The sequence below is a fragment of the Camelus dromedarius genome, chromosome 3 (genome assembly GCF_036321535.1).
Source record: "Camelus dromedarius isolate mCamDro1 chromosome 3, mCamDro1.pat, whole genome shotgun sequence".
NCBI lineage: Eukaryota > Metazoa > Chordata > Mammalia > Artiodactyla > Camelidae > Camelus > Camelus dromedarius.
In genome coordinates, this window is record NC_087438.1 from 47,239,124 (window position 1) to 47,253,087 (window position 13,964).

At 43.6% G+C, this 13,964-nt stretch overlaps 1 protein-coding gene across 1 annotated transcript in view; it reads left to right on the forward strand.

Annotated features, from left to right (window-relative positions):
- Positions 1-1,662: 1,662 nt before the first annotated feature.
- MAP1B (microtubule associated protein 1B) overlaps positions 1,663-13,964 on the forward strand; it is a 93,646-nt gene continuing 81,344 nt past the window's right edge. Inside the window, exons 1-2 of the mRNA XM_010974977.3 lie at positions 1,663-2,020; positions 10,122-10,223. Of these exons, the coding sequence (XP_010973279.1) occupies positions 1,837-2,020; positions 10,122-10,223 (286 nt within the window). The 5' untranslated portion in view covers positions 1,663-1,836. The remainder of the gene's footprint in view (positions 2,021-10,121; positions 10,224-13,964) is intronic.

Genomic DNA, 13,964 nt, shown 5'->3' on the forward strand with positions numbered 1-13,964 from the left:
TTAAAATAAATTTAAGTAAAAGAAATAGAGCTAATGAAAACTATTACATAAATAAAAGTAATGGCAGTTTAGAGAAATGGAAGACAATCACTAGCTGACACTGATGGCTGAAACTGGAAAACAGCATTCCTCACCATATCTCCTCACCCCACTATGGGCTTTGGTGCTGGCCTCACCTCTCTAACAGCAATCAAATGCCTTCTGTTGATCTTTACCATCTCACTTGGAAACTCTTTGTCACTGTTCACTGGTGAAGGCAGCTCACCAGAAAGCTTGTCAGAGACCCCAAGTGCCGTAGGCCAAATGGTATCTTTAGTCCCCATTGATCAGACTAGCATACAGAATGGGGCAGAGCTTTTGGCTGGCCACCATATTTTCCTTATCAAGGTTTCAGGAAGGAGTTAAGAGCAAAAAGTGCATTACTAGTAAGTCAGGGTGGTTAACAGCTAAGACAATGGGCTATTCTGGAAATCTTAGCATATCCAAGTAATTTTTAAAAAATTGATATGTGTTCTAGTATTAAAACTATATTGACTACTCTAGTTTCCATGCATTACTCCACTCATTCCTCTTTCCTAAGCCTCTTATTCCCCAGACTTTTATGATGGTACCATGTTTGCACATTTCATTCCTTCTTCACTACCACCACCCCCTTCCTGGGACAGACGCTGTATTCAGTATATGCAGTATGTTTGTGAGAAATGGTTGTAGATGGGATGCCTTTAAACAACATTTTTATGAGTTCCTTTAAACATAGACAAATGCAATAAGTATTTCTAATGCTACATGTATTGTAAAAGACATCATTGTCATATGAAATAATTTTGCTTGTGTGTCCCTCAAGGAACTGAAAAGCACATTATAGTCACTATAATCCTGCTGGGTAGAAACAGTATCTTCTCTTTATTCTTTGTTATTCCTGATACTATCTGTTCAGCATATTACTGAGAAAAGAAATCTGTATTTGGAATAATGCATCTGTATTCTCATTTCCCATGAGCACCACAAAGGCAGTACTTTTTTTCATCAGTGGGTCTTGCAGAGTAAGGTCCAAAGCCTGAACAATATTTTGCATTTCTGTTGTATTCTTTAAATGGAGGTGGTAAATACTGGAAAATATGTCTTTCTAAATCCACAACATTAAAGAAAAGACTGTTTCCATCTTCCTGGGCAGGGTACCCTCAGCCCCACGACCACTGTGCTACCACAGCTCCTGAGAACCTGGCTTCATCTCAGATGGGACACAAGTTAGAGGCTTGACTTGTGCACCTCAGACAAGGTAAATATTCCCACTCTGAAAATGGAAACCCATCCCATTCTTCAGCACAAGCTGGGTGGGGGTTTGCAGCGGGCAGTGGGTGTGTGGGGGGGTGCAAATTGGGAGTGTTCTTCGCCTTAGGGTCCCCCAGCCCCTTGACTCGCGGCGCTGCCCTGACCATTGTCCGCACACCTCGTCCCTCCAGCTTCCGGGCCGCGGGCGAGATGATTTGCTGCAGATGACATCAGCCCTGGGCCAACGGCTGCAAGAGCGGAGGCAGCCACCCCGTGAGGATGTGCCGGGTGGTCCTTTCCTCCTCCTCTTCCTCCTCCTCCCCGGCTCCCTGCCTAGTCTCCATATAAAAGCAGCGCCGCCTCCCCGCCCTCTCTCACTCCTCGCTCCTCTCCGCCGCGCACTCTCGGAGTGGGCGGAGGGGGAGGCGGCGCGCAGCGCCAGGAGGAGGAGAGACGCAGGGGGCGGAGCGGAGACAGCACCTTTGGTGATAATCCTTTCTCCTGCCGCAGTGGAAAGGAGCGGCCGGAGCCAGGCACTTCGCCGAGGCATAGCAGGCCGGCAGGATGGCGACCGTGGTGGTGGAAGCCACCGAGCCTGAGCCGTCCGGCAGCATCGCCAACCCGGCGGCAACCACCTCGCCCAGCCTGTCGCATCGCTTCCTCGACAGCAAGTTCTACCTGCTGGTGGTCGTCGGCGAGATCGTGACCGAGGAGCACCTGCGACGCGCCATCGGCAACATCGAGCTGGGTAAGAGGCCCTGGGCCCCCAGGGAACGCGCTCGGGGAGACGCGCAAACGCGACCCCACCCAGGGCGCCAGGGCTACTTCTTTCCTCCGGCACGCTCCGCACCCACGTCTCTTCCCACTCTTGGTCTGGACTTTTTCTGGGCTAATTTTGGAGAATAATGCGAATTATTAGATTTGAGACCCAGTGGGAGAGCCTCACCTAACCTTGAGGGATCTGTCATCAGGCTAGGTATGCAGATCCCAGCTGGCTACCGCCAATCAAGCTAAATGAAATGCAGGTGTCAGAGGGGCGGGGGCCACAATAAAGCCGAAATCGCGGAAACCGAAGGTGTTGGTGGGGGATGGGGAAGACCTGATGCAAACACTCCTTTCAGCCCCCCTCTCACACTTCCAAAATGCTGGGAATGCCCCTCGCTGGCAGACCTGAGGCTGGAGTACCATGTGCCAGGACCCGCGTTGGAATCATTTTAATCACAACCACCTCACCCCCTAGAAGTGCCTTTGCTGGCTTAAAACCTCCCCGTCTTTTCTTTCCTCGGAGTGACTAGGCTAGTCCTAGGGCCACGCCCGCTTGCCCCCTCAGCCCCCGGGACGCAGAGATGGAGAGCCGCCTGCGCCTTGTTCCCAGACGGCGTCCGCCTCGCTACTGCCCCTGGGGCCTTGGTTGCAGCTTTCAGAAAGGACAATGGGACCCCCAAGTTGCGGGGTGGGGCTTCTTTTAAAAGTCAGCCTCGAGAGAGATGGCTTAGTGCGGAGAGGGCGGGGGGCCAGCGGGTAGGGCCAGCGCCTCGCCCGGTGCGCGCACTTCGAGCGCGCGCTGCAGAGGCCGAATAGCGGTTCGCTGGGAGCCCTGGGCGGGGCCGCGAGGGTCCGGCAGGCGCAGCCTCGGGCGCGCGGACCGACCCGCCCTGCAGCCCCACCCGGGCTGCCGCAGTGTCCCCGCCCTCCGCACCTGCCCCCCGCACTGCGGCGCCCCCACTGGGCGCGGCCGGCCGGGCGTGCGCTCCGCCGGGGCTTGGGGGTGCTGCATGCCCCCACCTCTCTCGGCTTTGTTGCCCTCGAAGTCCCCGGGTGGACAGTTCTGCCCTCTGCCTTTCCCTTTATCCCCGGCTACCCAGATCTCCCCTCGCCCTGACAGAGGTCGCCGGGTCCCTCCGCAGCCCGCTCCGCGCTCTATTCTCCCGGGGTGGTGCTGAAGCGGTTCTGCCTGGCGACACCGGCTGGTGGGCGTGGTGCAGTCCGCACTGCGGTCTCTACGGCAGCCCGAGGCGGACAAAGGGCGTTCACGCAGCCTTCGTTCCCCGCTCCCGCCCCCCACCTCATATAAAAGACAGGAGAAAAACGTTTTAGATGAAAAAAATAAATGCTAGTCATCTGCCTCTGCATTTGGAAATGGTCGCCTGTCCTCAGAACAAAAGGCTGCAGGGTGGAGACTGGAGTTGCAGACCTGGTTCTTTTGTTTAACTTTAAAGCACTGATTTTCCTTTCAGCCGAAAAGAAAAAAGAAAAAGAAAGAAGAAAGAAAGAAAAAATAATGTGAGCAGAAAGCAGTCGTGTTATTTTATTTAAAAAAATTAAGTAAGATATTTCAATAGTGAAATGCCTCGTTTGAGCATCTCAATAACCCTTCATTTTCAAACTATAGCCCTTTAGTCTGATCTGTACTAATTTAGTTTATTTGCATGTTTTCTCCTTGGAAAATTTCACACATACTGACTTTGGGTGTGGCTACTGTGTGAATCAATGACTTAGGGTTTAAAAAAAATATATATTATTTGTCAGCACCTTTGCTGGGAAATAATGATACATCCGGAGGTGCTTTTCTATCTAAAAAATGTTCATAACTACCCGATGTGGTGCGAGGCAAGGGACCACCATCCCCATTTTGGAGATGGGGGCCCAGAAAGGTAGGAATGATAAGGGGAGTAGCCCAAGGTCACACCACTCATAAAGTGACAGAAGTGGCAGCACTGCAGCCTCCCTGGTTGTCTGGCCCTGTCGTGACAGGACAGGCTAACGTCAGACAGGGATCAAACAGCAATTTTCAGAGCTTGCCTTTATACAAAGACAACAGTCGTCCACTTGCGGGCAGCGCCCCTTGCAGGGAGGTGGTTCAGCAATCACCTTCCACCTAATTATCTTACTGCTTTGTTACTCTGCTTATCATCCTTTTAGTGCCCCATTTCTCAGGGGATTTATTCAAGCTGCTTCTGTTTGAGGATAAACTAGATGCATCCAAGTACTGCTATGAAGTGCTCTCTGTCTCCTCTTCTTTACACTACTAGCACTTAGTGATAAAGTTCAGATTTGTCTTCCAAACTTTCAAAAAATTTAAAAGAAATTTTGTTTATATTACATAGAGAGGAAAAGTCACAAATCATGAATGAGGAGCATTTGGTGAATTTTCACAAAATGAACCTATCTGTGTTACCCTGATCAAGAAACAAGACATTCTTGGAATCCCAGAAGCACCCTCATGTTTCCTTTTCAGTCAACTTGCCTTTCTAATTTTTAATTCCCTGATCTAGTCAGATTTTTGCAGGCAGTACTGATCCCATTAAAAATCAACCAAGTGAGTAAGCAGAGCCAGTTCCTTATGCATAGTAATAGATGCTGCTTTTCCTCTGGAGAGCACTCTCTTGGGTCCTGAGGGCTTGGATGCAGCTCCAGGTGCACGGCCTTCCAGTTCTAAGTGAAAATACTGCTTCCGTAGCTTTCACAACACTCTAAGGTGACTTAGCAACAGGGCAGGCTGGCTGTTTCCCTGTGCCTGCCATACTGCAGCCTCAGCTTTCAGGCCCCATCCAGGCCTCCTCCAGAGGTCACTCTGATACCATAGCTGTAGTTGCTGGTGTCTGTAGACCCCATAGTGTGAAGCAAGATGGAGATGCTCCAGGAGGTTCAGCTCTGGTTGTGTGCTGCAGGCTGGGAAGGCAGTTCATCTGTTCCTCTTGCTTCCTATTTCCCCTTCCGTCTTAACTAAGGCTCTGTGGGTTTGGAGACCCTGGTGACTTGGATTTTTGCCATTTAATGACTTAGGGCTCTTTGGGAAGCCTAGAAAATAAATCTGTAGGAAGATGGAGGTAAGACAGTAAATCAACAGGCCTAGAACATCCCAGTATGGATGCTTAGTAAATGCTTCTTGAAACCAAATGCTACTGAACCAAACTCGATCTGCTCTCCCGCTTGCAGTGAAGCCAGTATACTGACACTGGATTGTGGTGAAGAAAGTGCAGTGTTTATTGTAAGGCGCCTATACAAGGAGAATGGGTAGCTTGTGCTCAAAAACCCTGAACTCCCCAAAGGGTTTCAGCAAAGCATTTTTAAAGGCCAGATGAGGGAGGGGAGTCCCAGGGTATGTGATCAGCCTGTGCACAATTCTGTGATTGCTTGATGGTGAGGTAACAAGGTGGTGTCACAGGGGTTAACATTACCAATCCTTAGGTGCCAGAAGGTCTGGGGGCTATACGCTCTTGATCATCAAGTAGTTAATTTCTTCCATTTGGTGGTGGTTTTAGCATCTGAAAAACAACTCAGGAAATAGGCATCAGATATCATTATCTAGTTACTTCAGAGAGGAGCTAACTCAGAGGATATGGGGGAGAGGTCCATCCCAGGAAGGCCCCATGGGGTCCTGCTTGGTTACACAAGTAAGAGAGAAAGTCACTCATTTCTTCAGCTGTATTCAAAATGCACAGTGCACGGTTTGCTCATTGCTTCTCAAGTTTGAAACAGTAGTCTTTCCTGGGACTAGCTTTAGTTATGTAGGACTCTATGCCAAACGATTGTCGATTCACTGACTGCCACTCCTTGGTACCTCCTTTGCCCCTACCTAATTAGTCCCCAGCATGGACTTGACAATCATCCCCAATTTTAGCAGAGCCTCCACTCCCCATGTTTATTTTAGGACATAACTACATATATCCATGCCTTGCAAAAGTAATTCTAGAGCCTTGTGAAAGGAGTTTTCATTGCTTCATTTAATTTTTTTTTTAAGGAGTGAAAACATACAAGGAATACTGAGTGTCAGTTTGATGATTTCAATTACTGTTAAAGAGTGTAACTTTCCTCTAGTTAACATTGAGAATCAGCAGAATTTGTTCAGGGAAAGATAGATATGTGTAACATCTACTGCCCTGGATTTTAGATATAAGTGTAGCTAATTACACTGTTGCTTTCTGATTATCATTTTATTGAATGTTTTCAGTCTAAGATGGTTAAGAGAATTAACCCAGGGAAGATTTGGATTTAGTTTCCATTTTGTTTCAACAGGAAAACAACAACATGGTGGGAATTAATAGGAATGTTGGAGAATGTTAAATTTATTATATTCATCTTTATACTTTTCAAAGTCAAAAGGCAGATGGATTTCTGCTTGCACTGCTTAATTGGTATTATGTACTAAGAATTCTATGATCCTTGCTGAAATATTGGCCCATTTCCATTAAATTGATGAGTCATTGTTAATCTTCTCTAAAGGCTTTTCTTAAAATAAGTTTTAACTTTTAGGTTAATAAATAAATTATTATAAATCACTTTTGTTTGTTTCTAATGTTAGATACTATCCAAGACCTAATTATTTATCATCAATACTTTAAAATGATAAACTTTGTATATAAGATACTGTCTGCATTACACATATCATATAAATTATAAACATCAAGTTGTTGGTTTAAAACAAAAGGCAAAAAAGCAAATTGAAAGTTAGGTCAAGGGGAAAAAAAGAGGAAAACTTTTCTCTGAGAAAGAAAACCTTATTGAATTTAGCATTTCCTTTGTTTTAATTGTTTCTTTAGTTTATGATTCTAATCTGACTTCAGATCACTTTTTGGCTTAATTTTGCAAATAGAATCTTATGGTTCTAGGTTAATAATTTAGAAACTTGGGCAAAAAATATTCAAAAGCCTATTTCTGAGAGGGAATGACTAAAGCTCGTGGAAGAAAATCAACTTGTTAAAGGCCAAAATAGCAGTCATGTGGAACCCGTATATCATTTTAAAACGCAGTGCATGGTCATTTTTGGTTTTCTTCAGTCTATTGTTTCTTTCAGGATATATGTTTTAGTCTTTAAATGGGAGATTTTTTTTAATTGTTGGTTTTATTAAATAATCCTGCCAAATGCTTGCATGATCAGTAAACTTGGTGAGATCTAACCTGTATAAAGTCAGGGGACCTGGCTCTTCCTCCATTTTCACCCTGACTTGTCCTGTAATAACCGCCCCCTACACACACCACAACCTTTTATTTTCTCCTTTTTCCATCTGTAAACTTGATGTGTACTTTAGCCTTTTTCTGCACTGCTACCCCTGGATTCAGAGAACTGAGATGGAAAGGTCCTTTGTTACCCTGTGGTCGTCAGGCTACAGTGATGGTTCCCACTTCCAGGGCTGGAAGACCGCCCCAGATTAGGGAGCTGTTCTCAGGAGGCCTAGCCAGAGGTCAACTCCCAGGGGCGGGGGTGGGGAGGGTGGGGGCAGAGGTTGTCTCGGCCTAGTTTATAAAGTGAAGTTTGATCTCCTCCAGTTAAAGGGCCTACTGCTGGCTTCCTCTTAGGCACAAAGTAGGGAGATATATAAACCAACTAAATGCCATATGAACCTTCACTGAGAAATACTATTTCCCTTTACTACCATCATCCAGTAGAAGGTACAAAGCAATTATACAGTATTTTCTTTCTAAAATTGGTATAGAAAGTGGCTTGGTTCCAAAATTTTCCTTTCCAACTAAAATAACCAGTAAAGCCATTGTAACCTTTATTTTATAAGTGGCATTAGTGATTGTGCATTAAGATGTAATTTGGCTGGAAAGTGCTCCCTTGAAAAGGGAACTCTTAACTTTTTAATTTCATTGGGAGTATAAAAATGAGCAATATTATTTTTATCAGCTGTTGGCTAATGTAACTTCAAAATTACTGAATCGTTTTTCTACTAGTTCGTACTTTTTCCATTGCTACATTACAAATTATTGGAACCAGGAGTTTCTGAAATAAAAAGCAAATGTTTAATTGCAGGTGTCATGACAAGTTAATTGAAGCCAAGGGAAAAAAACAGCAAACAACCTAAGAACAAGTCTATGTATAACCCAAAATGAAGTCATTCAAATAGTATGTTACTTAGCACAAAGGCAGAAAAATTGTATGAATTTAATTTAAATACATATGTCTCATTATTAACTTATTGACCCAACTTGACAAGCCAGAAGACAAAGTGGAGCTCAGACCTGGAGCACAGAGACTCCAGTCAACAATTTCCAATTAAGCGGCTCAGACAGAAGCTTGATGATTTTTCACACTAGAACAGTATATAGTGTATATACAGGGAAGTAAAATATTCTAATGAATTCAGACCTGTCAAGCTTTCTGTGAAACAAAAAAGATCCCATTTGTCATTTCTGCACTAAAAAGGTCCGCAAAATCTCAACATGCCTTTCTTGTTAAATTTAAATACTCCATTAGCACAAATGCAAACTGAGGCTGTTAATGTTTCCAGGGAGACACATAAAATTTCCCCTTATAATAATTTAGCCTCTATTTAGGAATGTTAACTCTTGCACACCTGAATTATTCCCATGGCTTGCGTGAGAAACTTCTACCTCTATTTAATGGACATCCATCTATTTGAAGGTATTTGTCATTGTTGAAAAGGTGTTTGGTGTATAATCTGAAGGTATTTTAAATGTATAGTCAACTCTGTTTCAGAAGTCAACTTCTGTTTGTTTTGTGTGTGTATCTACCTTGATTCTTTGCAAGATAGGAAAACTGAACAAGATATAAATGGAGGTAGATGCAGATATACTTTTAAAGATTTAAGAGGTGTGTTTAAATAACATGCTGCCATTTATACTTCCAAGTCTGTATGCACGACTAACAACCAGCAAAAATGATTAAATGACCAAGTGTTTATTTAAAGATAGTTCACCTGCTGTGGCAACACCTAAATGTTCAAGTCCCTGCCCCTTAGTACATACGCAATAAATGATTGTTGTTCTGGAGGTTTGTCCTGGCAACTAAGGATGCCCCATGCAGGGGTGCAATCAAGGTTGGCTCTGCATAATGGCTCTACTATCTATTTGGGAAGATGAAAAATACATAAATAAAAAAAAAAAAAGTCCAGAGTTCTGTGGTTCCCCAATTTTGCCTGGCTTGTTCCCCAGGTCTCCCTTCTCTTCTGTCCTCTGGGTTCCTCTCTAGCCATCTCCTTTGGAAGGGCCGGAAAGAGGAGGGCAGAGAGAGGAGGAATAGACTAGGGAGGCATCAGCACCCCTAACCATTGTGTTCCCCTCACCCCAGCTTCCAGCCTTGTCAATGGAAGCCTGAAGTTTTGTGGGAATAGATCACAGCCCCCAACTCTGTAGAAGTTTATAAAGTATAAAAAGTCGCCACATTTCCTTGCCTCTGGATTAAGAAAATTCAGTACAATGAACAATTGTGAGTGAAAGCTGTCTGCCAAGGTAGTCAGGTAAAAGAAATGCCTGGGGGTGTGGCAGACAAGCCATGTATTTAAGACTGAGATCCTGACTTCTTAGCACAGATCACATGAATTTTGATTGCTATCCAGGGGTTGAGAAATCAAGGTAAAAAATGGGAGGGGTAAAGACAGGTAACCAGCTAAGCACACAAAATGCATGTGTCCATATAAAAAATCACTTAAAAAATGGTGGCCTAGACTTGAATGCCAGCCCCACCTTCATTCTACATTTTGTAGCCACCTGCAAGTGGATCTGGGGAAAACTTAGCGATTGCCTGGTGGCCCCTTAACTGCTGCAGGGCTCACCATCTTCCTGTCCTTTCTGCGCCCTCCCTGGAGTAAAGCCTGTCATTTTCCTAATAACTGTTTTCTTTCACTCTCCAGAAGAGCTGCACTTACATTTTATGAGGGGCAGGAGTTCAGTCCACACTGCTAGTTTTCTGTCCTTTGTGGCCCGTTGGAGAGACCTCCCTGGCCCTCCCATTTTGTGGGTATCCGTGGCTAGTCACCGAGCTCTTCAGAAAAGGAGTTTCCACATCCTTCCTTAAAGCCTGAGAAATGCTACAGTGATGCTTGCCAAACCACTTTGAAATGACTAACTGGAAGCCTGTCGTCTGTCTTCCTTTCCTTTCTTAGGAATCCGATCATGGGACACAAACCTGATTGAATGCAACTTGGATCAAGAACTGAAACTTTTTGTATCTCGACACTCTGCAAGATTCTCTCCTGAAGTTCCAGGTGAGGCTTTTGGTGCAGTATTAGTCAACCTAGAATTTGTAAGGATGGGGATGCAGGCTGTTCGCCAGAAAGTTTTGCCTGGGGCATCGAAAAGTCTTTCTCTTATTGCTAAAGTATTTATGTTTGTTATCATCAGCCAGGTTGGCAAGAAGTCACATTTTAAGAAAGTCATCCAGCTCTTAAATTGTTACCGTGTGGGTTTCTATTTTGTGGAGTCTTAGAAGTTTTTAAATTCTGGGGTAAATTTTTAAATTTTTGTATGTTATCTCACTGTTCTCTGAGCCTAAGGGATTGCAAACTATTTAAATGTTAATGTTACTCAAATGAAGTTATGACTACAAATTGGATGCCCCCACAATCCCACAACCCTGCTCCCTCCCAAGAAAATGGAGCACCTGCATTTCTGCATTTTTCCGTCTCAGTGAAACGTGCATCGTCATTTCATCATTGCATCATCACCCACTTCCCTTAGTACGGGTAAGAGAGTCTGAAATTCCCAACTGTCATTCAGATAGCCTTTCTTTCACAGATGCAAAAGAATACTACAGAATAATTAAAGGTAAGGACACAAAACTTGGTCATGTGAAGATGCCATCGCTAACCAGCCACCTCCCTGGGGATGTATTCTGGCCCATTCCTCTAGACCTAGGGATATAGCCAGAGTCACTCACCCTGTCCTGTGTGAGCTATGACCCATACTTCTCCCCCTTGGTTACATTTGAGGATCATGAGCAGAGTTAGTGGCCCATAAAGATGCTAAACCTGGGATGTGTTTCTCAAAAGGTTTGCCGTTGATCTGTCATAGACATTGCATTGCATTTTATTTCTTGAATAGCACCTAAATTTTATATAAAATAGAGAATACTCTTTTCTGTCTACATGAATTTGTTGTCCGATTGCAAATCTTTTGGCATTGATACAAAATCAGAAATGAGATTCAGCCCTTCTGACCGATTACATCATATTCCATTAGCCTTGTACATACTGAGATTTGAAACCACTTACAGAATGTCAGCCTTCATGCGTCACACTTGGCTACAGCAATATGCCCATGGGACTGGAGTTTGATATTATTAGAATCAAATCTCATACATTTTAGTTATCAAATCAATTTTAGCTTTCAAGCATGGAATTGAGTAAATGTGTTAAAAACTTAGCAAGAACTGGTTCATGAAAAGGTAAACATGCTGCAAAGCCATGTGAAAATCAGCTTTTAAGTAACTTTGCATTGAAAATAAGAGAGAATGATCCAGAGACTTATCAGACAGCACATGGTTTGCTGAAGGAAAGGTACAGTACATGGTTGTTTCTCTTGTTGTGTTATATTTTTATGTCTCTCATGCTTTAGTAACTTCTAAAATCATCTCACAGAAAGAAAAATAAGGGATGTATCCTCTTCCAACGAGTATGTTTCAGAAAGTAAAATTCAAGCTTTTATTCTTTTTCTGTAAGGTTGTTCTGTGATTCTATTTATTTACTTATTTTTGGTAAGTGAATCCTTTGATTCTCATTGTATTCATTCATGCTTGGATTGACTTTATAGCGTGACAGCTGTTGTATGGCAAAATGAAAGGCTGTAAGAATTGGTAAAGAACTAACTATTTTGAAACAGAGACCTAGTATTACTCTTGTGGACTCAGAAGGTCAGGTCCCCCCAGACCACTGCTTTAGCCTAAGATACCTCATTCTCCCTCCTTTTCCTGCCGTCACCTACAGGAAGGGTTGGATGCCTACCTAGTGGTATCAGCACTATGCTAGGCTCTGTTCAGAGATTGGCCTCTGGACACGCAACATCCTCCCATTCTTGCCAACTCCAGGAAGATGTTATGTGCTTCCCCTCTAAGCTTAAGAGTACACTGTGCGGGGCTGGGCCTCCCCGTGGAGAACCGGGCATCTGGAATGCAGCCATGGGAGTGAGGCCCCTGTGTGGGGAGCACTCAGAGTGGGGTGAAGGTTTCTAAGCAAGACTACAGTAGATGATAAAAGCACACTTCAGACTCAGTTTCAGGTAAGTAAGTGTGTTTTAGAGAGAAGAGATGTTTTTTAGAGGATAAGGATACAAAATTGGGGTGAGTAGAGATCATAGGATGATCTCTGGATTGGACCCAAGGAAGCCTTTAGCTTTTCCTGAACATACTGAAGGGTTTTAGGGGAAAATTTGAAATCTGTTTTCATATGGGTCCAAGTCTAGTGGTCTCTTCCACACAGACTGGAATTCTGTAGAGACTGAAGGATGTACTTCAGGCTCCTAAAATGCGCTCATCTAAACCTCTACATGTAATTTCAAGAGTCTAAGTTCACTTACAGGCAAGGAACAGGACGAAGGTTGGATTGTCTTAAAAAAAAAAAAATAGAGCTGTTCCTTCAGTCCGTTAAAAAATACCTAAATAGCACCTACAATGTGCCAAGCACTCTAGGGTAGGGGAGGGTGAACACACAGTGATGAACAAAAAACACAGTCACTGCTTTGTTTACTCTTGTCTTCCTGGGTGAAGAAGAGCGGGCATTTAACAGTCACATACGGGCTAGCATCAACTCTAGCTCCCTGTATAGGTCTAGTGTTTGGTTTGTTTTAGGTAGCAGAGGTATAAAATACTCTTTGTCCTCCCTAACAGAAGTGTAGTTGGCACCTGGTATCTGCAGAGGTGGTTCCAGGACCCCCACAGATACCAAATTCAACAAATGCTCAAGTCCCTTATATGAAATGGCATACATATGAAATGGCATAGTATTCGCATATCACCTTACACATATCCTCTCATTACTTTAAATCATCTCTAAATTACTTCTAATACTTAATGCAATGTATAATACCTGAAAGCTATGTAAGTAGTTGCCAGCATGTGACAAATTCAAATTTTGCTTTTTGGAACTTTCTGGAATTTTTAAAATAGTATTTTCGACCCTCAGTTGGTTGAATCTGCAAACGTGCAACCCACAGATATGGAGGGCCAACTGTAGATCAGGAGCTAGGATTGCTCTTACGTCTGTTCTACCTTAATGTTATTATACCTCTTTTTCTGTTTTTAAGAATTGGACATCCCTTATAAAAGACTGGGGATAGCCTCAGATGCAGCTAATAGATTGTGCAGCACAACCAGATTTGTTCCCTTGTGCTAGTTTGTCCCTTGCACTAGTTTTTAAATATGGTTTTGAGATTCCGTTGGCCTGTTTCTTCAGGATTGTAGGTCTCATTTGAGACCACTCTGAATGGCTTAGTCATCTTGAACAAATATCCTTTGAGCAGGAAGCTGGAATATAATGCTTTCTCTGCAGAAAGTGAGGGTCATATACTCTGAATAGCGAGGTGGTAGGTCCCCCAGTTCCTCAGAATTGAGTTCTGGGATTGCCAAGTCTTGCCCAACTCTGGCATACTTCTCGATTCTTGGAATAGTCAGTCATCTAGGGCCATCTTACTCTCTCAAACCTGGTGCAAGATGGACTTTCTAAAGACCCTTCAGCAGACATTTGCTGTGTGCCCAGGGCAGGTCTCTGCTGATTAGCTTTGATGTAACACCACTCCTGGCTGCATCTAAGCTGGGCTCAAGTGAGACCAGTTATCCTGAAAGAAAATATTAGATATTCTTTCATGAACACTTCCCAGCCTTTTGCTCAAGTGAAAGATCAAAAATGGAATCTTTTCAAAATAGAGCAATAGTCTTTTGTTTCCTGATACTTATGAATTCAAATACTATCATACATTTTTTGTTTATATATTACAGTATGTTTGTTGGATGAGAA